The 26,613-nt window shown below is 45.6% G+C and overlaps 1 protein-coding gene across 5 annotated transcripts in view; it reads right to left on the bottom strand.

The window, feature by feature from the left end:
- Nucleotides 1-1,060: 1,060 nt before the first annotated feature.
- Nucleotides 1,061-26,613, bottom strand: part of LOC137424501 (uncharacterized) — a 62,085-nt gene continuing 36,532 nt past the window's right edge. For all 5 annotated transcript variants that reach the window (XM_068112007.2, XM_068112005.2, XM_068112004.2 and 2 more), the window contains 6 exons: nucleotides 23,229-23,399; nucleotides 22,869-22,982; nucleotides 12,464-12,599; nucleotides 9,837-9,937; nucleotides 2,778-4,254; nucleotides 1,061-2,357 (listed from right to left, as the gene is read on the bottom strand). In XM_068112007.2, the coding sequence (XP_067968108.2) occupies nucleotides 1,672-2,357; nucleotides 2,778-4,254; nucleotides 9,837-9,937; nucleotides 12,464-12,599; nucleotides 22,869-22,982; nucleotides 23,229-23,399 (2,685 nt within the window). In that variant the 3' untranslated portion in view covers nucleotides 1,061-1,671. The remainder of the gene's footprint in view (nucleotides 2,358-2,777; nucleotides 4,255-9,836; nucleotides 9,938-12,463; nucleotides 12,600-22,868; nucleotides 22,983-23,228; nucleotides 23,400-26,613) is intronic.

Genomic DNA, 26,613 nt, shown 5'->3' with positions numbered 1-26,613 from the left:
CACAAAACGGGGTCGAAAGTGCCATAAAATAAAAAAAATTCTATGGTTTGGTTTTACTCTGTTGATTGTGATCTTTGAGTTTTATTTGTTGTGGTGTTCTTGTTTCAGTTTCAGCTTCTCCCTACATTACTGATATATTTATTCCATTTCCTGAAACTGAAATAGACGGCATCATTCCCTCTGCCTGATCACACTTTACACTTCAGGTTCTCACCATGACCTCGACATTCTTGTGCAAAGGTAAAAATGACTATAAGCATCCAAGCATCATGACTTAAGATCCTCAAAGTCTCACCCGGCCGCTCCTTGGCTGAGGCCTTGTGAATGGACCATCGTTCTTCCTTTCTCGTTGGCCACTCATGAGGGTTTAAAGCGCATATGAAAGCTACACGGCAGGAACTATTGGCGGTTTAAGCGCAATATGAGCATACCTTGCGATACCGACTCTTCCAAAAAGTTATGCAAGTCGGCCAAACAATAAGGATGTACCCCAAATATCCCACATCCTAACAATGGACACAAGTTGAAAATTATTTATCATTTTTCCTTTGCCAATTTCTGCCAACATGTCATGCCACAAACCCTTTCCTAGTTTCACTCTCTCTCCCCCAAAGTCTAATCTCCATGCTCACCTTATATTCTTTCATATTGCTCTTTTCTTGCCCATGTGCTCTTTTCCCGAGTCGGTTGTCTCTCGCCCCGACAGGATTTCGAGTTTGCTTCCCACTACCACGTCGTGGTCTCTCCCACTGCTGAGCTTTACTTCACCCGATGAGTCCCCAGTCCCACCCTTCTCCTGCATTTCCTCTACCCGTGCTGTGCTGCATCTAGTCAGGTTCACTATGTTTTTTCGTTCAAAATTTTTGGAGATTAGCAAAACTATACATTTTTGGAATATTCAGAGCATGAGGAATCCAAAAATTAATGTTGGCATTTGCGAATTAATTTTGCCAAAAATGACACTCAGGACAGTGATGAAGATCTGTAAAAGCATATTCCTGAACGTTATAGACCTAGTATATCCTGTGTATAGGACTTATAGTTCAATCTGATACTAACAAGGCTTCTTTCTTGCTTTATAAACCCACACCTATAACTACAAAGGACTTGCAATATCATGTATTATGTAATACAGTTATATCACAAATATAAAGACAATGGTTTGCAATTACCTTTGTTTGTTGCTTTTCTATAATCCTGAGCACTATTTTGAGGCCTTTATTGGATTCCTTGACCCAGAAAACATAGGATTAGCATACTTAAGTTTCTAGGTTGACTAGAAGCCGAGATAGCGCAAAATATGTATTTTATGGTGGCCATTTTGAAAATCCAAAATGGCGGCCATGCAGGTGTCTGTGCAAATGCCAAAATTGATTTTCGGATTCTCCATGCTCTGATGATTCCAAAAATGTACAGGTTTGCTAATCTCCCAAAATTTTGAACGAAATTATATTTGTTAACATAGTGAACCTGACTAATCCATTTGTTCTCCCATTTTGTCTGTTGATCCATTGGCTTCCTGTCATTCTGTCCTTCCATTAGCCTCGATTACTGTTTATATAAAGAAGATTTTGGTTACAAGTTCTTTATGATTTAGAGGTCATGAAAGGAAGGGCATGTTTAAATGGAGTAATAAAATTTCCATGGGCAGAAAATGGGCAAATGTTTGTATTAAAGTCTGCCCGTCATGAGCCGCAGATTTACATATTTGAAATAATCAAGAAGGCCACAAACGCGGCAACGATTGTTGCGCATCTTTCCTTGAACAGTCTCCTTTTTGCTTTTTTTGTTTTGTCCCTTTTTACCTTTAATTTTGTCCCCCAATTTTCTTTGCATCGCTTTTGTGGCTGTTCTGTCGGCTCCCAAATTCCCATGCTTTTTTCCCTTCACAACTTCTTTGAGTTTATTCGGCTTTTTTAGTCCATGACTTTTCGTTTTACCCGCAATTCCATGCACCTTGCCCAATTTTTCTAAACCTTTCCTGCTCCAAATAGTTTCTTCTACGCCCTTTCCAGCGATGCCACGACGTAACGCGCGCCGTCCGTACATCTGCCGGGTACGCCAGATTTGCTTCACCAGCGCGTGGCCACTAAGTATGGTGGGAAGTCCTTTTGTAGCATTGGATCCATTTCCCAGTGTGGGTTGATCAGGTCCTGAAGCATTTTCTGCGGTATCGTTTTCATTTGCAGCAGAAGGAAACCAATTTGGTGAAGTGGAATACACCGAGCCATTGGACAGGGACTGAGGAAGCCAGGGACGCCAGAATCCATGAGGTCCGGGTCGAGCTTTTCGATCGTAAGGCAAGAATCTTGCTGGAGTTGAAGATTTGTTGTAGTGCACGAGGCGGGCTAGGAGTGCTGAGGGGGTTGTTGGAGGAAAATGAAGGAAACGCATTAAGATGAATCTTTGTGCATACTTTGTGGAAGAAATGAATAAGGATGAGGGCTACATAGTCCGTGCCTGGAGCCTCCAACATAAAAAGAAAAAAGAAAAAAAAAAAGGAAGTAAATAAGCGAGTTCAGCAGCACAAGGTTGTCTTGAATAATTATGAGCTGTCTTCCTTTAAAGAACAAAACTACCATTTGGGTACTTTAAAAAAAAATTTAACCAGAGATTTTACTGTTGCTTTCACGAGCACGGTAGATATGTTGCAACCTACCACCACATATTTGTGATTTCAAAAATCATCATTGAACATTGTTTTATTAACTTCCACTAATTAATGGAGCAAAGGGAGAAAGAAAAGAGAAAAGGAAAGTAATAAGAAGGAAGTATACCCCTGACGATGTGTGGATAGAGGGCCGAAAGATCATGTCTCTCGTAGGGATCGGCGTGGATGTCAAACAGCCACACCAGCTTCCGGGCACCGGAAGTATGAGCAAAATCTTTCGAAATCTTCTTTTTCTTTCTTTTTTCATTCCTAATTGACTGTTTTCGGGTAAGGCTCAGCACGGTGATCTTCTTGTGCAATTTGGTTGATGGTTTCTTGGAATGGCGCTTACGCGCGGCATGCTTTTGCGCTTTTGTTGAGGGCCTTTTCTTAGCCTTGCTTGGTTTCCTCTTGCTGGACAATCTCTGGTTATGTCGTCTTGTGGCTTTGTTGTTGAGTTTGCCTGGCATTTTGCGTGACTTGCCATCACTCCTTACAATGGTCTTCCTTTTGATGGACAACCGAGGAGCATATACTCTTGCGGCTCGGCCTAATCCTTTGACCGATTTGTGAGTATGACGACCACGAGAAGGAATTATTTTCAGTTTAGTTGTCAAGGCGTTTAGTTGGCTTTTCCTGTCTTTTCTTGGTCTCCTTTTATTCAGAGCAAGAGCAGCAGTAGTTTTGACTTTCTTTACTTTTAAAGGGCGGTTGTGCGCTTGTCGTCTCCCACTCACAACTGATTTTTCCTTTCTTGATGGCCTCGTGAACTGTCCTCCAAGCTTGCTGCCTCGTTTTCCCTTCCTCGGTGCAGCAGGGCCTTGACTGTCACTGCGACCAATTTTTGAGTGTTTGATTGTTCGGACATTGCCATTCATTTTCTTTGGTTTGATTGGCTGATCAAAAGTTTTAGGATGGATCTTGGCTCTGACTGGTTGCAAGCGTGTACTCTTGGTCCTGGTTCGCTGCTTAGGTTTTATTTTAGAAGTAACTGGTCTAAATAAAGGTTTACGATCGATACTGCTATTCCTCTCTTGCCTTGGTGTGTTATCTAATTGCTTAGGTTTTGGATGACGCCGGCTTCTACCATTTGTCAAAGTTCTCTTTGGCATTCTTTCCTTTCCATGATTTGATTGTTCTTTATGTATATCTTCCATTTCCTGAATAATTCGTCCTCTTACTTCGTCACTCTCAACTTTTATTTGAGCATCTCCTTGTCCTTGATTCTTGTGAGAATTTTCCTCTTCCAGTTCTCGGTCTGTCCCTTCCCCCCACACTATATTTCCTTCTCCATCGATGAGCCAATTGCGTTTCCAGCTTGGGTCGTATTGCATGTATTCTTCTTCCTCTACTTCTTCTTCATTGACTTCATCTGTTTCTGCACCTGCTGCTGCTTCTCCAGCAGTTTCACTCACCCACTCCAGTCTCCACCATGCTCCCGGAGGTTGAGGAGGTGCTCGATGCATGCCAGGTGGTGGAACCCAGTCTCCCTGGCCTGGTGACCCTGTGAGCAACTTCCAGCGCCCGACACGCACAGCCGCTTGCACACGGGGATCCCATCCCCAGGAACGTGGTGGCCATGAAGGTCGTGGCACAGGTACTTGCTGTAGAGGCAAAAATGGGTTGGAGTTGAGTGGAAAACAAAGAATCAAGTGATATTGAGAGCAATTTATTGGAATAAGGTATGGCTGCCGAATGTTGTCTGGGGCTCCTCCTGCATGCTGCCTTCCAGTGGAAGATGTCGAGGGTTTAAGGTTATGGAAATCACAAAAAAGTTTGGGTAAAGATTGCTCTCACATTGCCAATGTAGCATGGACACAGTGAAGCATTTGTAATGCTGAAAGAATGAAGTAGAATGTGAGGTGGGGGTTGAGGCGGGGGGAGGGAGGTCAAAGCAATAATCAGGCCCAGAAAATTGCACATTTCATCAAGTATACAAGAAAACAAACACTACGTAATAACAATAACACCGAAGCTTTTCGTGCTGTACTCCTCAAGGCGATGCACAGCAAAAGACTGGAAGAGGTGAGAGATATTGCATTTATAGCATGTCTATGTAACAGCGACACCGATTGGTTCATGAGTCATGACATCATTGGTGTTCTGAACGCCCATTGGTTGACTCAGTCACCACTATCCCTGGCTCTGATTGGCTGGAGCGGAGTTGTCAGCGATGACGCACCATTTGCATCATTACCTTGGAGTGAGGAGGATGGGGTTCCCCCAAAGCAGGGGACTCCACATTTGCAGACATACAATAGACAACGGTCGGGGCCATACCTCTAATATTTCCATGTTGAAAAAGAAACATGGTTCTCTTTCAACATGGAAAGATTCCCTGACCACAACACCTTTAATCTTTCCCGCTCCCTTTATTATATGTTCTATGTGTTAGTTCTTACACGAGCCTCGACTTCGTATAAAAAAAAAGGATCTAGCCAAACATTGAAGCAGCTTCATCACTTAAAATTGGAGTTGGTTCCATCTTTTCAAAATCCCCTATGGCAGCCATCTTGAATCTCAAAATGGCCGTCATTTAGAGTTTATTTATTGGAATTGTCAAGATGATGTAAATATGCATTTATATTTTTGTGGATGCATAATGCTATAAATTTTACAGTTGTACGAATGTCGTCATAACATTAAGATTTAATCCTCTTCATCTGAGTCTTCTTGCAGTTACTTAGCTCGATTATATCAGTGTTTGTGTAGTCTTCATCTGCTCCGCAGTTACACATATCTGTGCATGCGAGATTGTTCTGCCTTCAGGTGCGTCGTCTGGAACATTTACTGAATCCACAGCCACACTTGGTGACCTCAACTACAGATGCGGGTGCCATCAGCACTTCGGACAGGACAGGACAGGAACTATTGAGGATTGTACCACATGCGGCACGTGACCAGCCTAGATTGCAAGGGACTGGAATGGCTGGATCCAGTACATGGTCTTGGTTCCAAATAAATGTTTGCATGTACATGCTGGGGCCATGCACCAGCCTTTGGGAGGATCTTGTCTACACCCTGACTAGCAGACTAGTTCTTGAAACGTTTCCACCTGAGCTCTCCAACTGTTTTTCCTGAGTCCGTTTTGCTTCTCATCAGCTGGCACAGAAACTGCTGACACCCCGATATAACACCGGTGAGTTGCAGGTTGGGCCAATGTGGTGATTCTCTGGTGTCGCTTCATTGAAAAACTTGAAAGGCTTGAAGTTTTTACCTTTACCTCGTACATGTCTACATGTATCGCACCCTGGAAGACTGTGAAATCCCGGAAGGGTTGCAGCTTTTGATGGACCAAGACTGTCATATATATATATTGGTTTTAGCAACAGGTTCTTTCAGCGTTCGCCAGTTCCCATTAACATAGATGTCTGAGGACTAAGAGCTGGGAGTCTGCACAGAGCAAGAACCAGCACATCTTTGTCTTGTGTCATGATGTGTATGCTCTTTCCTGTTGCATGTAACATGATGAGGGTGTCAGCTGTCTCATGTCTGCTGTTGCCTGTTGATGGTTGAGAATCGTCCATTTTCCTTTGTACTCTCTTCAATCCCACTCCTCCCTCCAGGTCTTTAAAACAGCTGTTCACCACCATCTCTTATCTTCCCCCATCCAAAACCTTGATCTTTTCTACACCCGTTAAAACACCCCAAATCCACCTCTTAAAATCCCCAACTTCTTTCCTGAAATTGCTGGAACTGAAACCACTGGTGTCATTAGCTGAATGGCTTTGTCTGCCAGGTAAAGAGTGAGGAAGTCTTTTGTTTAATTGTTGGCCAGGAATACCTTCGAATCAGTAATAGGCTTTGCATCAACAACATGGAGAGCAGTTGCTGTTGATGGGAGCCCTGACTGACGACGTCTGGTGATATCCTTGATAGAGTTCTGTCTGACATGATTGTAAAAAAAAATCAGACGACCACCTTCATAGTTCTTGCATCTGATTTATATGGTCCTTGCAAAGGCCCCTCCCAGTTCTTTGCAGGTTTTGGGTGAGAGTGAAGTGACACATGTAGTTCTACAAATGCGTTGTTCAACAAAGGATTTGATTGCTTGCTGTCCGTGATCTTCCATGTTCAGTATGTCCTTTTCAATATGCTCAGGTATCACCTGTTTTGTCATCAAATTGTACAGCCCAGGTGACGTGTCAGCAAATAGATTACAGTGCTGTGACACTACCAACAGATGTTTCACACTCTTCCCTGGTGGGAAAAAGTGGCTGACGTCAAGTGGTGGTAACGAGTACTGCATGTTGTTGACATGCCAGTCATCTCCACGGTGTCCTTGGCTAGTCTTGCCAATTCTGGGGCACAAACACAGTATTTCATGACATAGGCTTGTTAATGATTCCATTTGAACCACCATCACCTTTCAGAACTTTGTTCAGGAACACCTGTGAATGGGAGGTGCCATTCTTCATCAGAGCAAAATCACCTACCAGTAGTCTGTTCCAGATGATTAGATTTGTGTTCCATGGTGTTGAAAACTCTTGCAATATATTCCATGATATTTTGGGCATATTCCAGCCTATAGCTGAAAAAGTATTTACACAAATTTTCTAGACCTGCCAAGGATAGAAACAGATCGGACTGCTCGAGTGAACACGTGAATTCAAGTCATGTCATAACTTCCTTCATACCGGGATATACATCCGTGCCCTGCATCAATACATTGGGAATGTGCTGTGACTGTCATCAAACTCAGCTAGCTGCTTCTCCAAGTTCAACTGTTCAATTATCATTAGAAGATGTTGATGGGCTTCCTCAATGCCTTCTTCACGATTGCATGCTTCTGACAATCTATCCATGACGTCAGACAACCCTTCAGAAACTGCAGTCTTTAAATTCCGGAATTCTGTAAATCAGAGATCAAATAATATTTCTAATGTCTGGTGATCTTACTTGTGAGATTCACCAAATGTCCGTGCGTCCATTCGAAGGTACCGCAAAAACGGCTCAACCGATCGCAACGATATTTTGGGTGGGTATTCCTGGGACCCCTGGGAGTAAAATAGGCTATATTGTTTTTCCAAGTTTTCCAATTTTCCAGTTTTTCCAAACACGATGGAATAATATTTACCGACATGAACGGTGATGTGGCTTTTGTTGAAATTCTACAAATACTGTTTAATCTATGTACCAGGAGAGAGTAGATCGACTCCTGACGAACTCTTCCTATATAAACGTGCGGCTCCGAAGTAACATGGCAGCGTGTGCAAAGCGACTGAGAAACAGGTGTAGCGGCCGCTTCCGTTTTGCAGAATTCAATCTTTTTTCAAAATGGGCGCCATGTACTGTTTAGATTTTGATGATTTGCGTGTGATATGATTCAACGGATGTTTATATGAATCGTTTAAAATAAAAAAAAGCCTTCAATTTCTGATATTTTGCCTTTTCATTTGGGCCTCCCAATTGAAGCCCCGCCCACAGGGCGGGTACCGTTGCTAGTATCCTTAATATGAGCTTGAACAGCACGGTTGTGGTGATTCACATTCAGTACTTGATTGACTGTGACAATACAAAAATAATATTTTCAATGCCAGAATTGCAGGGTTATAACTTATACACTGAAACTTATACTGAAAGGTTATAACTCACATCATTTGAGAAGTTGATAATGAAAAGTTAATAATGAGCCATGGTGTCCATTTTAATATTCAAATTAACTATTGAAAAAGGATTCTTCATCGACCTGACAAAATTTTAATTTGTTTAATTTGATTCTCCACACCAAAAAATCTAGCATTCACAGGGAAAAAACATCATCACAATTTTATTTGGTCTGGGTTCAAAAATCTGTAAAAATGTAAAATAACCCATCATTTTGAAATTCTAAATGGCTGCCATATGGGTTATTAAAAAAAATGAAACCAACCCAAGTTCAGCTTAAAGCTATGAGGATGCCAAAAAACATTGATTCTAAGAATGTAGCAAAAAATTCCAAAAATTATAATTCCAATAATTTAAATAAACAATAAAAAATAACAAGTACAGACAACATTCAAAGTGCACCGCCCCCATGCCAAATAAATAAATAACATCCTCCAGCACACGGCACTGCCGGTGCGCCTTCGGCGCCTGGCGATTCCGCTGTGCAGTACATAGACGGTATTGGGAGGGAGAGGTGTGCAATAATTGACTGATTAATTGCATAATTAAAATCAATAACTAGTAGTCGTAAAATAATTTCTTAGTCATTTGGCTAATAGTGTATCTCAACCAACAGTGTTTCATCCAAAGCTGTAACTTTTTGAAAGTTAATTAAATAAATCGGTAATTGAAAAAATTAAATGATTAATTGATTAATTAATAAATAATTAATCGATTAATTGATTAATCAATAAAAAAATCCTTTATAGCCACATCACTTGGTCACTGTCGTGTCCAAATATCAGCTTCCTAGCTCAAAAGGTGCCTGAGATATTGCCCAGGTGAGAAACAAAATAAATAATTGATTAATTCTGAAAATAAATAAATAATAATCATAAAATAATTAAATAATTAACCAATTGGCCAACAGAATACCTAAACCACCACCATTTCATCCAAATCTGTAACTTAAAAAAAAAAAATTAAGTCATTAATCGAATAATTAAATAATTAATCGATTAATTGAGTAATCAATAAAATAAAAAATATCCTTTACAGCCAAATCACTTGGTCATTGTCATGTCCAAATATCAGCTTCCTAACTTAAAAGGTGCTTGAGATAATGCCCAGAAGAGAAAGGAAATAAATAAGTACTTAATGAATCGATAAAAATTACATAACTAATCGATTAATTGATTAATTAAAAAACAAAAAATACTGTTTTCGCCAAAGCACTTGCTCACTATTGTGCCCAAAGTTCAGCTTCCTTGCTTAAAGGATGGCTGAGATATCGCCTGGACAAACAAGAAAACAAGAAACCAGAGTGAAAACTGAGTACTCCCTTTCAGCGTGCGTCATTGCCGGGCCCCCTTCGGTGCCGGGCAATGACGTCATGCAGCGCCTGGAGATGGCATAGGAAAGGAGCGGTGTACAACAATCAAACGGAGTGAAAACCGAGTACTCCCTTTCAGCCCTCTTCTGTGCCTGGCGAGGACGTCATGCAGCACCTGGAGATTGAATAGGAAAGAAGCGTTCTACAATAATTACTACATTACACCCTGCACTATTGTGTCCCTGAGGTGAGTCTGCACCGACCTACCCGAAGTATATCTATGTTGTGCAGAATTTCAGTACGTGGACTCTGTCTCCCTCTTGTGATTGTATCCCATTGATCATAGCCATCCAGAATTGGTCCATCAGCTGGAAACAAGTTGAAGTCAGAAGTCAGAGGTTTGGGGCAGAGAAGAGACCTGCAACCCCTGAAACTATAACATGACACCAAAGTGTGTTGTGCACATTTTGTCACTGGTGAATCGTCCTTCCAAAATTTTGAAATATTAATCACTATTTTCTTACTATCTTGTCATGAAATGCGTGTTTTAGTGAAATGAGCTGACCACCCTCATGAATTATATCACAATTACTTCATGCACACAACCAGAAATTCGTTGATTATAGAATCCTCGAGGCTTTTATACAACTTCAAACTATCCATCGTACAAGAACTCTTCATGACTAATTCGAGACAATTCATATCTGGATAGAACACAGCAGAAAAATATCATACAAGTTTGATCATTTCTTGGTGAAAAATACATTGATCAGCAACTTTAGCATATATATATATATATATATATATGGGTGGTTCTTAAAAATGAAAGTTAGAAAAGTCATGCTCCTTAAAATGTTTTGTATGTATGAAAACACCCTTGTGGTGAAATTTTAAGCCATTTGGACTAAATTTAGGGGTTGCACACGGAGTTTGTAATTTCACATATTTGGCTCGAATAAATGTTTGGAGTTGATTATATTTATTCTCCACCGCTATACTTGTGATTTTGACCATTGCAGTTGACCTATGACCTTGCTATGTACTGCACATTTTGAAGTTGTTTTTAAGTTAATTGAATACAGTACAGCTGTACTCTGGTGTATGCAGTTGCTCTCATTGAAGAGTACAATCGTCTCCTGACAAGGGATGAACAGCAAACCCAGTATCTGCTTCAAGTTGTGACAGAACATCACAAGAGGTTTCCTGATTGCAGGAAATCAACGCTTATCGGGCACAAACAATGAGTGGCTGGCAACCATGAGTCACTGTGCAACCCCGAAAACTTGATGTATTCAAAAAATATTTCACAGGCAGAAGTTTTACCTCAATACCAAAAAAATGAAAGGTTATGAGTAAAACAATTCTATTTTTTTTTTTGCCTAATGTAGCTAAGAACCACCATTATATGTATATATATATATATAGCCTTTTTTTTTTGCCTTTTTGACACATATAAGACAAATGGCTGTACGTTTGTAGTTATGCTGATTGGCTGTGTGAGGCTAGTTGCAATGTGATTGGCTCCTGATAGTTTATACGTGGACCAAGATTCAAACCCAGGCTAGACAGCTTAGAGGAGAGCTCGTTTGGGTACTTCAAGGTCATCCTGTCAGCAGATGTTTTATCTTAACGCACTGTTAATAAATCAAACTACGTTTCCATGTTGTATGGATTACTATACATTAAAGTTGTAAAATAAAAGTAGAATCCGAATCCAAAAAGATCGTGACCGTTGTCCCTGGACAGTGTAAAATAAAATCTTTTTACAATTGTAAATTTTAATTTAAAATTATTTTAATTAATTGGGGTTAATAACACAAGGAAGCATCATCTTGGTCTTCAGTAATTACAGCGACGCAGCCCAAGGTGCAGGAGGCATGATGCTTTTGGAGTATCCTTCGGTATCAGATTTACGTTACCACAACAACTTGTGAACCACAGATTGGATTTCAACCAAACCTTTCTTGGTGGTCTTTCTGTCTTCTACCGACTCCTCTCCGGCCTTGCTCCCCCAGCTCTGTCTGTGCTCTGTCCCCCAAATATTCCTACAGGTCGCACAAGATCTGCCAGCAACCCTCTTATGGTGAAACTGCCAAAATCAAGACTCGCTGCTCACCTTCATTCCTTAATTCCTCTTTTCTCCCACCTCTGGAACAAACTCCCTCACTCTCTTCAATCCCACTCCTCCCTCCAGGTCTTTAAAACAGCTGTTCACCACCATCTCTTATCTTCCCCCTTCCAAAACCTTGATCTTTTCTACCCCCGCTAATTCACCCCAGATCCACTTTTTTGAAATTCCAACTTCTTTCCTGGAAGTCCTTGCAGTGTCCTTATGTTTTATACCTATCCCACCTCCCCCCAAGCCCTCTCCCTCCCACAGATCTCCCGATGTCCCTGCTCCCAATGTTGTGTTTGTGCTTCCCCTTCTCTCCCCATCTTGTCTACCGCTCCCCTTATTATATACTTTGTGTGTCTGTTTGATTTTTTGTGTGATAAATGTTAGCTCTTTCACGAGCCTCGATCCTGTATACAAAAAAAACAAAAAAAACAAAACCTGGCACAAGTACGGACTGCGATACAAAGATGAACTGACACAATTTTGGGTTCAACAGGTCAAAGGTCATTTTGGAGAAAACTATTCTATTTATCTCTATTCTATCTCTGTCACTCTCTCATGTGACGTACAATTGAGATCAAACCTAACAGTGGGTTGACATCTAAAGCGGGCGGAGGCATTTCCATTGGCACAGTCACATCAAATTCTATTTTCTAATTTCTCTTTAAAATCAAACCCTTAATGTCTATTTCTTCGCTTCATCAAGGACGCACACACACATATCAAATGTGCTTAATGTAGTGGGATTGCGCAAAGTGGGGGAAAAACCGGGAATTACAAGGTAACTTGGCCCCTGCGAGCCGAGCAAATGTAGGAAGCCAATCGGTGATGTGGACGAGGGAGTTGCTGCTCACACCACGATGTTGTACTGGGATTAGAGGACTGTGCAGGAATCCGACTGAACGCACACCACCCTGCATGGATCAAATAATTAAAGGAAGGAGGACAACTACATGTGCAGAAACGTATGACGAGAAAGGGAAGGGAAATTCAACAGTGAATATCTAAAAACGTGATAATTCATCATTATCTGAAATAATTCAGTTAATGTCTCATATGTGAACAATCATTGCCAAAGTCATGAAAGCAAATATGAAGATGGATTAAATTTCAACTTTGTTTGTTTACTTGAGAATATGACTTGAAATTGTACTACATTTGTACTACTTGAGAATAAAATAAAAAAAACCCACCTTTAGAGGCCATTTTTCCCCACAAGCGGGGGTTGGCCTTTTTCGGGAACCGTGGTTGTTGTTGTTTTTCGGTCCCCTTTTTGAAGCAATGTTTTACGGCCGGATGCCCTTCCTGACGCCAACCCTTTTTGCCGCCTTTAACGACAAACAGGGAATTACCAGTGAACTGGTACTCAATAAGCCGACCTCGGAAGGATGACAGGCTGAGTCAACCCCCCTGGCGTTAATTCAGCGATCGACCGGGTTTCGAACCCAGGATCCTAGGAATCCTAAGCTGACACCCTAGCCACTAGCCCAACACCAGGGACTACTTGAGAATATGACTTGAAATTGTACTACAGTTGTACTACTTGAGAATATGACTTGAAATTGTACTACATTTGTACTACTTGAGAATATGACTTGAAATTGTACTACATTTGTACTACTTGAGAATATGACTTGAAATTGTACTACATTTGTACTACTTGAGAATATGACTTGAAATTGTACTGCAGTTGTACTACTTGAGAATATGACTTGAAATTGTACTACAGTTGTACTACTTGAGAATATGACTTGAAATTGTACTACTAAAGCGTGGCGTTACGCGCGCTGCTTGCGAGCAAGGAGGAAGCGGACAAGCGGTAACTTATAAGCGTCTTTATTTCAGGAGCTCACTGTAACACTGGCGCGCTCCGGGCTGCGCGCCCGGTGTATATCATGAGGCCACGCCTACCCCTCGGGCGTGGCCACCGCCCACTTGGTGCGCGGAATGATGTCACCACGCCAGTGGGCTTTTGTGTCTGCCACACGCGCCCCCCCAGAATTCCCGCGCACCTGGAGGGCCAGTTTGCGGGGCAGACGAATGACCCGGCCGAAGCGCCCCCTGGCGATCGGCGGCGTCCGGGGTGCAGGGATGCCAGGTGGGATGCCCCTGGCTGCCCCTGGGATGGGTGCAGGACCGGGGGGCGGCGGGGCTGGGTGGTGCCGGGGGTCCGCCCGCAGGGGGGCGGCCCCGACGTGGGGGTCGGGCCACTGGCGGTGGATGGTCCACGTCGAGGTGGGCCGGCTTGAGGCGGTCTACCGAAACGCGGTCAGGAGTACCGCCGATGTCCAGGGTGAAGTGCTTCGCCCCGGTCTCCAGCATGCGGAAAGGCCCGTCGTACGGGGGCCGCAGTGGTGTCCGGTGGGCATCGTGGCGGACGAAGACGTACTCCGCCGTGCGAAGCCCCCGGGGCGACGTGCGTCGGTGGGTGCCCGTGGCATGCCGTTGGCACCGGGGCGAACCTCTGGGCGGTCTCTTGCAGAGCGGAGCGCTGCTGTGCCGCGGACCATGGTGCCGTGGAGTCGGGGAGGAACTCGCCCGGCACCCGCAGCGGTTGCCCAAAGACCAACTCCGCCGCGGATGCGCGCAGGTCCTCCTTGGGCGCCGTCCGGAGGCCCAGCAGGACCCAGGGGAGCCTGTCGACCCAGCCGCCGTCGCGGAGGGTGGCCCGGAGCGCGGCCTTCAATGAGCGGTGAAATCGCTCACACAGGCCGTTAGCCTGGGGGTGGTAGGCCGTGGTTCGGTGCAGCCGGACCCCGAGCCCCTGCGCGACCGCCCCCCAGAGCTCCGAGGTGAACTGGGGGCCGCGGTCGGACGAGATGTCTGAGGGGGCGCCGAACCGGGCGACCCAGGTGGCGATGAAAGCCTGCGCGACATCGGCCGCCGTTGTCGACGCCAAGGGCACGGCCTCCGGCCACCGGGTGGTGCGGTCCACCATGGTGAGGACGTAGGTGAAACCCCGCGAGTGGGGCAGAGGTCCCACCAGGTCCACGTGGACGTGGTCAAACCGGCGTTCCGGCACCGTGAACGGGGCCCACGGGGCCTGGGTGTGCCGGTGCACGTTGGCGCGCTGGCACGCGAGGCACGTCCTGGCCCAGCTGCGGATGGCCTTCCGGAGGCCATGCCAGACGAACTTGTCGGCGATCAGCCTTTGGGAGGCCCTCGCGCCCGGGTGGGACAGGCCGTGGATGGCGTCAAACACCTGGCGCTGCCAGCCCGCGGGCACGATGGGGCGAGGACGCCCGAGGGAGACGTCGCACAAGAGGGCCGCGCCCGCGCCGTCGAACGCCACCTCGGTGACGCGGAGGCCCGTGACGGCGGTCCGCAAGGCCTGGACGTCGGGGTCAGCGGCCTGGTCCGCTGCCATCCGGGCATAGTCGATGCCGAGGTGGACTGCGTGGGCGACGGCCCGGGAAAGGCAATCCGCCACCGGGTTGTCCTTCCCCGCGACGTGCTGGATGTCCGTCGTGTACTCGGACACGGCCGAGAGGTGACGCTGCTGCCGGGCCGACCACGGCTCGGTGACCTTGCCCATCGCGAAGATCAGCGGCTTGTGGTCGACGAAGGCAGTGAACGCACGGCCCTCGAGCAGATGGCGGAAGTGCCTGACCGCCAAGTGAAGCCCGAGCAACTCGCGGTCGAAGGTACTGTAACGGCGTTCGGGCGGGCGAAGCTGCCGGCTAAAGAACGCCAGCGGTTGCCAAGCTCCACGCACCCATTGCTCGTGCACCGCGCCCACCGCGTAGTCCGAGGCATCGGTGGTGAGGGCGATCGGTGCATCGGGCGCCGGGTGCGCGAGCATGGTGGCGTTAGCCAAGGCGAGCTTCGCGCCCGTGAACGCCGTGTCCATCTGCTCGGTCCAGGTAACGTCGCCTTTGCCCTGCTTACCTCAGAGAGCTTCGTGCAGGGGGCGCAGGAGCTGGGCGATACGGGGCAGGAACCGATGGTAAAAGTTCACCATGCCCAGGAACTCCTGCAGCCCTCTGATCGTGCGGGGGTGCGGAAACCCCTTCACCACGTCCACCTTGGCCGGCAGGGGGACGGCTCCGTGCCTAGTGACACGGTGCCCCAGAAAATCGATTATGGTGGCGCCGAACCGGCACTTTGCGGGGTTCACAATCAGGCCATGCTGGCCCAGGCGTTCGAAGAGCGTGCGGAGGTGGCGTAGGTGCTCTTCGCGGGACGCGCTGGCGACGAGGATATCGTCCAGGTAGACGTAGACAAAATCCAAGTCACGCAGGACGCTGTCCATCAGTCGCTGGAACGCCTGAGCCGCATTCTTCAGACCGTAGGGCATGCGCAGGAACTCAAAGAGTCCGAATGGCGTGATGACCGCCGTCTTCGGGACGTCCTCCGGCCTGACGGGGACCTGATGGTAGCCGCGTATGAGGTCCACCTTCGAGAAGAAGGACATGCCCGCCAAACGGGCGGAAAAGTCCTGAATGTGGGGGACGGGGTAGCGGTCGGGAGTCGTGGCGTCATTGAGACGGCGATAGTCCCTGCACGGTCGCCATCCCCCGCCGGGCTTCGGCACGATGTGCAGCGGCGACGCCCAAGCGCTCTCTGAGCGCCGAACGATGCCGAGTCGCTCCAGGGTAGCGAACTCTGCTTTTGCCACCGCCAGCTTCGTCGGCTCGAGGCGGCGTGCCCGGGCGTAGACCGGTGGCCCGACGGTGGGGATGTGATGGGCCACCCCGTGCTTGACGGCCCCCGCCGAGAAGGTGGGCCGCGTGAGGGCCGGGAAGCCGGCGAGGAGGCGGGTGAATGCGTCCGCTGCCGGAAGCGTACAGACCAACATGGCCGGAACCGAACCGTTCGGCAAGCCGCTTGGCAAGCCGCTCGTTGAGCTGGGCAACGCACAAGCGAGCGAGCTGAACGTCTCGGCCTGGACAAGACGTCTGCGCTTAACGTCGACCAGGAGCCCATTAGCGCACAGGAAGTCCGCGCCAAGCAGTGCCATGGGCACGTCGGCGGTGACGAACGTCCATCGGAAAACCTGCCCTCCGAACCGCAGAGAGAGGCAGCGTTTTCCGTACGTACGGATGGGCGTCCCGTTCGCGGCAAGCAGCGCGGGGCCCCCACCCGCGGCGTGCTTGTCTGACGTGCCGGCGGGAACGACACTCACCTGCGCTCCCGTGTCGCACAGGTAACGGCGCCCGGAGAAGGTGTCCGTTATGGACAGCAGGCTGCTCGAACGGCCGGCACTCATCGCCACTATTGAGCGCCGGCCCAGGCGTTTCCCGACCTGTTGAAGGAGCGAGTTGGCGGATTTGTTGAAGTTGAAGTTGAAGTTGAAGGAGTTGGCGGATGACACTGCCGAGCTTTGTGGCCGAACTTGGAGTGGAACCAGCACCAGGTGGTGGAGCTGGAGGAGCGCGGCTGGCTCCGCCAGGCCGGTGGAGTTGGCGGGTTTCCCCGCGGTGGCGGTTTTCGCCGCGGCGGTGGGCGGGGCGGCGGTCACGAGGTGCGTATCAGCATGCTGCGTATGCTGTATAAGCTGATGCTGTGGATCAGCAGCATCAGCAGCAGCATCAACAGCATCAGCCACGAGGGCCGTGACGGCCACGCCGACTCTCGCCCGCATGTCCGAAGCGGCGAAGTACTTGTCCGCCTCGGCTGCCAATGCTCGGGGTTCCGTTAGCCCGGTCCCGGCCAACGCGAGGCGAACCTGCGCTGGAAGTTGGCGACGGAAAAGCGCCCGGAATAGAGAACCGGGGGCTTCGTCGTCCAACAGTGACAGCATATGGTCCATTCGGACCGACGGGCGCGTGTCACCGAGCTCGGGGAGATCCAGGAGGCGGTCGGCCCGTGCGTCGTCCGTGAGGCCGAACGTGGCTAGGAGTAGCCGCTTGAGTGCCTCGTACTTGTGGCCGTCCGGTGGGTGGCGAAGGACGGACACAACTCGAGCGGCCGTGCCGGGCCCGAGGGAGGCGACGACGTGGCAATAGCGCGTGTCATCGCCGGTGAGGCGCCGAAGCTGAAATTGGGCTTCGGCCTGGACGAACCAGACTTCGGCCTGAGCCTCCCAAAATTCGGGAAGTTTGATGAAGTTGGCCATGGCAATGGCGTCGCGTGTGGAAGGATCGCTCCGGCAGATCCAACGTCAAGGGGGTCACCAGTAAAGCGCGGCGTTACGCGCGCTGCTTGCGAGCAAGGAGGAAGCGGACAAGCGGTAACTTATAAGCGTCTTTATTTCAGGAGCTCACTGTAACACTGGCGCGCTCCGGGCTGCGCGCCCGGTGTATATCATGAGGCCACGCCTACCCCTCGGGCGTGACCACCGCCCACTTGGTGCGCGGAATGATGTCACCACGCCAGTGGGCTTTTGTGTCCGCCACACTACATTTGTACTACTTGAGAATATGACTTGAAATTGTACTACAGTTGTACTACTTGAGAATATGACTTGAAATTGTACTACATTTGTACTACTTGAGAATATGACTTGAAATTGTACTACAGTTGTACTACTTGAGAATATGACTTGAAATTGTACTACATTTGTACTACTTGAGAATATGACTTGAAATTGTACTACAGTTGTACTACTTGAGAATATGACTTGAAATTGTACTACAGTTGTACTACTTGAGAATATGACTACTTGAAATCTCTGAAAAATATTATAAAATTTTGAAATATGACTTGACTTGACTACTTGACTTGAGAATTTTAACTTGAGACTAAATGAATTAAATTAATTTAAATTAAATAAATAAATAAATTAATTAATTAAATTATGACTTAATTAATTAATTAAGTCATAATTTTAACTTATAACTTGAGAATTTTTTGAATATTATAAAACTTTGAAAGCTGAAATTGTACTACTTGAGAATATGACCTGAAATAGCAAGAACTCACAATATCAAAAACTTTTTTTAACAGGTGAGATCTCGATAACAAACCAGCATTCAATAACAATCAATGTTAATAAGGATATGTTCCATGTTAGACACAGGATGGTATTTGATCTGGCTATACAAAATTCACTTCTTCCAGTTAAAGATCAAGGTGTTGCCTTGCTTCCCTCTCCCAGTGGAGGATGGAGTACCCCAAGGCAGTGTTTTGGGCCCAGTCTTGATCCTGATCCTCATCTATATAAATGACCTCTCCAATGCTCTGGAAGCACCTCTCTTCCTTTTTCAAGAAGACCCCACGTTGTGTCATACTTGCTGGGCTGACAGTAGCTGTGTTTCTCTCTCTCTCTCTCTCTCCTGGTATGGGAATGATTCGACTCTGGTTTGATCAACGAAACATGTCCTTCAATTCTGTAAAATTCCATGTGTCTCTTCCTATCACTCCGGAATGATGATACGTCTCACCCTATTGCCCCGGAACGAGCATCAAACAAACCCCCCTATCTATTTATTTTGTCATCCACTCGGAGAGGTTCAGTCTATTGAGCTTCCATTCCAGGACTTACCATCAGCGGTGACGTCTCCCGCACTCATCATATAACAACGCTGGCCACCGAAGCTAGTCACAGACATGATCCCAAGTCTTTTGTTGAAAAAATCAGAGTTACTCAGCTGAAAAGGCCAGTGTCCACAGCTCAATAGAGTATTGTTCTCCCATATGGTTTGGTGCCCCAGCATCACATCTGTCTCTCCTGAATACTGTGTAATCTAAAACGAACCATTATTCGCATATCCCTTGATTAGGCCAAAGGGAAAGACCAAGTACTCTCACATTACAGGAAGGGTGGTGGCCTCTGCTTTTACCACATTTCCTCTGGTTTAGTTCCGTCAGATCTTTCAGCGTTGCCTCCTTCCCCCAACAACTCAATGATGCGTGCGTTCTTACATCACCCCCCTCATGGTTGAACTTCCCAAATCCAGGTTGCACACCTCTACTCTTTGTTCCAAGCTGCTCTCACCCACTATTCTCTGTAGAGCAAAAATGAGGTGGTGCACCACCATCTCATGTCATTCCACATTCTCCCCGACAATTTTTAACCCCTGTTAACCCTCTATAGTCTAATCCTCTTGCAGGTTGCTATGTTCACTCTCTTCTCTTCTCTTCCTGTTCATTCATTCCCTTGCGTACTAATCTCGCCCCTAAGGGGCTGCAAAACTATTGCAACGTGTGTGTGTGTGTGTACGTGTACGTGTGTGTGCATTTGAGTCTCAAGGAAGATCAACGTAAATTGGATGCACCTGATCTCAATTTTGATTGTCGTAGCAAATGGGTTGAATACTTATTGATTCAAGACATTTCAGCTTTTCATTTTTAATTATTTTGTAAAAATAAAATAAAATAAAAACTCCACTTTGACATTACAGGGTCTTTTCTGTATATCAATGACAAAAAATCCCAATTTAACCAATTTTAAATTCAGGCTGTAACACAACAAAATGTAAAAAGGTCAAGGGGTGTGAATACTTTCTGAAGGCACTGTATCTTTTCGGTTTAAAATTAGTTTTGTCTGCAACAGCTTTGTCCGATCAATGCGAAATTTTAAATATATGAGGGGCTCCCCATGGAAAATATTAGGACATATGGCCTCCCTATTGGACTAAAAGAAAAAATTTGGACATCATCTTCTCCAAAACTGCTCAACAAATCAAATTGAAACTCAGCATATGTCATCAACACCCCCATGGGGTATATTGGGTGATAATCATGACATCATTCGTGAAGTGGTATTCCAGCCATAATTGGGTGAATTGAAATCCTATTCGAAAAATATAAAACCTCATATATCTGATCTATGGCCCTGTGTGAGTGAAGAATTAAGCTTATGATGTTATTGGTCACATGGTGTGGTGGCCATATTGGATTGAAAAAAAAACGTAGAAAATTTTATTCTCCAGAACCGCTTAACAGATCGATGCGAAACTTCATACATATACATATAGTTATGTTTTGGGGGTATGGATGAAACACCGTAGTCGAGATAGAATCGTATAAATTAGCATGCTCCTAGTCGTGAAGAAGAAGAACCCACCTCGATGTATCTCGGTCGTGTCGAATGTCCGGGTAAGATCGTATATGTGTCTTTATACGAGGGGTTGAACTATGCTAATTAGGTAGGGCTTAAGGATAAACCCCAGTGTATCATTGCCCTGTAATTTTTCCCTTTGTAGTTATTGCATCAAAAAGGGCCGCCATTACAACAACAACTATAACAAATGGACTCATTTGCTCACCACGCCGCCAGGGCCGGCAGGGGCAGCATTTGCCGATCGGCACATCAATCCCACCTCACAACCAATGACGTCATCTGAACATTCCCGAACGATGATTGGACTCCGCTCTGTCACACACCCTGACGACCCATAACGAGGAGGCCACGCCCTGGCCGTCGTGATTATGGAGGCGCGATGGGATGATTGAGTAGAGCTCGGTGATTGGAGAGAGTGTGACATCAACGTGAAAGATTCGAGAGCTGAAGGAAAAGAAAAGCTGTCGCACCATCTTGCTCTTCTGGTCCTGGCTTTGATAGGGGGCAGTCGCATTTCCTCCTTGTTCCGGCTTGGTCGCGGGCGTGTGGTCTTTGGTTCATGTGCGCTCTTGGGAAAGGGCTAGTGAGAAACGGAGATTCGGGACAGTCAGAACTACAAGGCACAGGACCGACGTCGGCAGTGGACTGGGTCTGCATCGTGTTTCCTCTGGACGTCGAGGAGTGCCACTCCACACCATTTTATGCATTTCCTGCACAGTGGTTTGGAGGCGACGAGCAACTGGCAAGCCTTACAAGCCAACTGGGGACGCAAAGCTGAGTGCCGGCCGATTACCAAATCATTTTTTGTTTTCTTTTCCTTTCGTTTCCCCTTGTTTGGATACGAGTCTGAGTGGAGACGTCTCAATTAGGAATTTTGGTTTTTACCTCACCTTTCATTGTTACTTGCATTTATTTTCATTAAATCATTATTTATTGAATTCTACTTTCCTTGTATTGTGGATTTTGCTGTCCTGTCTTTGTGTTTGTGGGTATGGATTAACTCCTGCGTGTGTTACCGATCAGGTAAGACTTCGAACCTTCCCGCACATGTCACTACCACCAAGTTGGGTATACGCCTCAGAGTGAAGCTCGTTTCGGCCATTCGTCCTCTTGCCCGGGGGCACGACAATATGATGGACTAGCCATGAGGTATATAGTTTGAGATTTTTATCATAATAACGTTCATTGATGAAATTTAGCCTGAATGTGCACACACTGGTTGTTAAATATTTTAATAATCATTCAATTATAATCAATTAAGCTGCAGGTGATAGCAATGTATGAGCCATAATAGCAGTAGGCCATAATAATAGCATGTTCAGTTAACGATGATATTTTGGTTCCAAATTAGCGCGAGACGAGACTATGTGCTCTCCAGAGTGCCGTTATAGTTGTGTCCAAGAGTTGCTTCACTGCCATTTCTACCCCTTGTCACCAAGCCTTTCTCTGATCCTCAATCTTAAATAGAAAAATGAAAATATAATAAAGGGTCCTATACTAAGGAGAGAATACTGAGGAGTTACAGGAAGAGGTTTAATCTATCTATAATGCCAGTAATCTCTGTGTGTCTGTCTGTGACCGCTGTTTCTCGACAACCACGGGTCCGATATACTTGAAACTTGCCAGGTATATTGCTGGGGACCCGAGGATGTGCCTTTTCAAGGTTTCATATTAATCGGACAAGTAGTTAGCGAGCTATGTCCAAAAAACGATTCAACCAATCAGAGAGCAGCGAGCTATCACGTGTGCCGAACGTGGCGAACAGACTCTGCCTCGGACGGCACATTTGAGAGCGTATTCATTTATTTCACGTTGGCAAACTATGTTGGCGTTAAACTATGTTTTAAAACTAATTAAAACTACTTTGCGATTCTTTCGCTTTCCTGCGCGTTTGTGCACGCTATGGCGATTTCTTTACCAAACTCCGCAAGCCGTTCGCTTTGGACCAAACCATTTCATGTAAATAGAGGGGGGGGATTGTCACCGTACTCGCAAGCCGTTCGCTTTGGACCAAACCATTTCATGTAAATAGAGGGGGGGGGATTGTCACCGTACTCGCAAGCCGTTCGCTTTGGACCAAACCATTTCATGTAAATAGAGGGGGGGGGGGGGATATAATTTTAGATATATATATTATATAGTACGGGCATGCCCTAGTGTTAAAAATAGCGAATGGAGAAAGGTAAATAAATCGGTCATTATAGAGCAAGGTAAAGATCAAATGAAAGGTACAAACCTCCCAATTAGTTCCCTTGCGACCTCGAAGAGGCCAGTTTGAACCGCCAGAGTAAGGTTGGCCTCCATTATCTGATGAGTAGACGATAACGGAATTGTTGTACAAACCATGCCGCTACAAATTGGAAAAGAGGGAAAACGAAAAAGAAAGAATAAAACCTTGAGAATGTTGATGATCACAGAAAATAAATAATTAATGCTCAATGTAAAGAAGTATTCTGCTGTTCTCCCTGAAGACAGGATCAGTAAGGCGGAACAGGTGAGTATGCATACATCTCTAAGCAGTTATAACGGCCCCATAAACTTAGCATGAAACAAGTATTAACAGTATACCTTTGAGTGTTTAAGGTGGAATACAAACCTGAAGAGACCTGGTGATGTTTGCGACGGCAGCATCCAGAGCTGACAGCATGGCAAGGAAAGTGCGGCGGGGCACACTGTGCTGAGCACGATGTGGGGCAGCATAGCGGCGTGGAGCCTGCAGTGGAGCATGTGGTGCTGTGAAAGCCACATACATGAACAGGGGGTTCTCCTAGGGTGAGACCACAGGAAGGTGACATGAGAAACACTCAGCCATATGCATGCATTGTTAACGTTCGCTTAGGTAAATAAATAAGTAAACAAGACAAAGAAGAAGTAAATAAGAAGGTTGTGGAAGGAAAATGAAGGACTGGATGGTATTTGGTTGGGAATGGCAAAGGATTGGTGGTGGAGGCAATTTTTTTTTGCTGAAATATACAAATAATTACATGCATGTGGTATCACAATATGCAAATATCAATGAGAAGACGAATTGATAATAAAGAACATGTGACATTTTAAATGATAAATAACATGATACAAGTCAAAATGGTGTTGTGGGATGTCGTACACTGGCAAACTTTGATGTGGAACTCAGATACAAATACTTATCTATTCAAAGACAGTAGAGAGAAAAATATATTTTGCATCAAATCTATCCCTTCCCCTCTGACAACCATCCCCTGCTGCTCCCTCCCTACCTCCCCAACCAGCAACTCTTCTCCCTCCCCTCCGCTACCTTTTCTCTGCCCTCCCCTATCATGTCGTTCTGCTTTCTACCCTCCCTTAAGCCCCTCTCACTTGCACGCCCCACCACTCCAGCACTTACCTATTTTTCATTTCGAACACTATGGGCCTCCAATATCAGAGGGCTCTAGTCTATCATGACATACCTTTCCTTGCAGGTTCCAGATATTGTCTGCTTAAGAGACTTCTTTCTATAAAGGATATTCCTGATTCTTCTTTTCCTATCTATTCTCTCTTCCGCTTTTATAGACCTATCTTCTGCCCTTGTGGTGGCGTTACCGGTTGCAGCAAAAACTCCACGCACCACATCTCATGCTCTTTATTAACCCCTCTGAGCATTCTGAAATGCATATGACTCGGCACACCTTTTTGTAACCCTGGTGTTGCTGTTCCTCTGTGTGGTGGAGCCGCACTCTGATAATAACTCCATATACTCCTTGCTTTTTCCGTTGGTTGTCATCTCCATATGCGGGTTTCAGAACAGAAGGGGGACTGGAGACCTCCCAGGTCTCAATGTATCCACCTTTGTGTGTGTGTGTGTGTGTGTGTGTGTGTGTGTGTGTGTGTGTGTGTGTGTGTGTGTGTGTGTGTGTGTGTGTGCGTGCGTGTCTATGAGGCAAGAGTAAAGAACGTAATCTTTTATTTATTCGTATTTCTATGCATTTATGTTTTACCATTGTAGGAATTGCACCACTTTTTATGTTCAGTCCTCCATTTTAGGTAAGCACAAGTATTGCAACAAATGACCGACAGGTGTTTCTTGTTGCATTGATTTTTTTTTTTTTTTTTTTTGTATACTTAATCGAGGCTCGTGAAAGAGCTAACATTTATTTCACAAACAAATCAACAAGACAAACAAAATATATAAAAAGAGGGAGCGGAAGACAAGATTGTGGAGAGAAGGGGAAGCACACAAACACAACATTTGAGAGCAGGGAGATGTGTGGGAGGGAGAGGGCTTCGGGGGAGGAGGCGTGGGAAGAGGGGGGGGGGGGGGGGTGGGAGAAGTATAAAACACAAGGACACCAAGGACTTCCAGGACAGAAGTTGGTATTTCAAAAAAGTGGATTTGGCGTGAAATTAGCGGGGGTAGAGAAGATCAAGGTTTTGGATGGGGGAAGATAAGAGATGGTGGTGAACAGCTGTTTTAAAGACCTGGAGGGTGGAGTGGGATTGAAGAGAGTGAGGGAGTTCTCTGCTCACCTTCACTCCTTGATTGTTCACACATAAAAGATCTTTGAATGCTAGTCTTGATTTTGGTCTTTACCTTTGCCCTGGGAATCTGCCTTTGGATTCAGTGGGCATAAACCAACATGAAGACCAGAGAACTGTCGATGAAAGAAAAGCAAACAGTTTGGAAGCTTAAAGAAAAGAAGAATTAAATTAGAACCAGAGCACAAAAATTGGGCAAAGCAAATACAACAATTTAGAATATATTGCCAAGTAAAGAAATCACTTGTGTACTTAGCAATAGACAACGGCCAAGTCGGCCAAGAAAGACAACTGCAGTTGATGACAGAAAAATCATCAGAGCTGTGAAGAAAAACCCTCAAACATCTGTCAGTGACATCACCAACAACCTCCAGAGTGCAGGGATGAAAGTATCACAAGCTACTGTTTGCAGAGACTTTGACAGCAGAATTACAAAGGCTACACCGCAAGATGCAAACCTCTCATCGGCATCAAAAATAGAAAGGCCAGATTAGAATTTGCTAAGAAGTAGAGAGGTGAGCCAGTGAGTTCTGGAACAAAGTTTTATGGACAGGTGAGACCAAGATAAACATTTACCAAAGAGATGTAAAGGTGAAAGTGTGGAAAAGGGAAGAAACTGCAGATGATCCAAAACACACCACCTCATCTGTAAAGCATTGTGGAGGTAGTGTCATGACATGGCTGCCTCTGGAACTGGCTCACTCATCTTTATTGATGTTGTAACTAATGATGTCAGCAGCAGAACGAATTTGGAAGTGAACAGAAACATTTGTCTGCCTATGTACGAGAAAATGAATCCAAACTCATTGGGCAGCACTTCACCATGCAGCAAGAGAATGACCCAAAACACACTGCCAACTCAACCAAGGAGTTCATCAGGGGGAAAAGTGGAAGGTTTTAGACTGGCCAAGTCAATCTCCTGATTTAAATCATAAATTTAAGAGGACTAAAGAGAGAGAAAGAGACTAAGAGGACTAAATAAGACGAGACTAAAGTCAGAAACCCCCCAAAACAAGCAACTGAAAATGGCTGCTGGAAAGGCTTGGTAAGCATGTCACAGGAAGATACCAAGAGTTTGGTGATGTCATTGGGTCACAGGCTTGATGCAGTTATTGTATGCATGGGATATGCAACCAAATAGTAACTATTATGTGACTTTAAGTTCATTTATTTCAATATTTATGCTGATTTAAATGGGGAGACTGAGCATAAAAAGTGCTATTGTAATGCAATGCTAAAACATCAATGCATAGAAATACCAATAAATAAAAGCTGACGTTATATAGGCCAGGTATGTAGGCCAGTTATGTAGGCCAGGTATTATTGTCTCATGTTCATCTTTTGATCTCAAATCCAAATATCTTGAGTATATAGTGCAGCAGATAAACACAAAAATTGTGCATTTTATGAGAAAAGCATGAAATTTTTAACATAGTTAGTGCATACCATAAGGTTTATTTTCAGATGTGGAGGGAAGTCAGATTTGA

Source organism: Myxine glutinosa, chromosome 4, assembly GCF_964187855.1.
Source record: "Myxine glutinosa chromosome 4, kmMyxGlut1.1, whole genome shotgun sequence".
Taxonomy (NCBI): domain Eukaryota; kingdom Metazoa; phylum Chordata; class Myxini; order Myxiniformes; family Myxinidae; genus Myxine; species Myxine glutinosa.
This window is presented reverse-complemented; position numbering and strand designations above follow the sequence as displayed.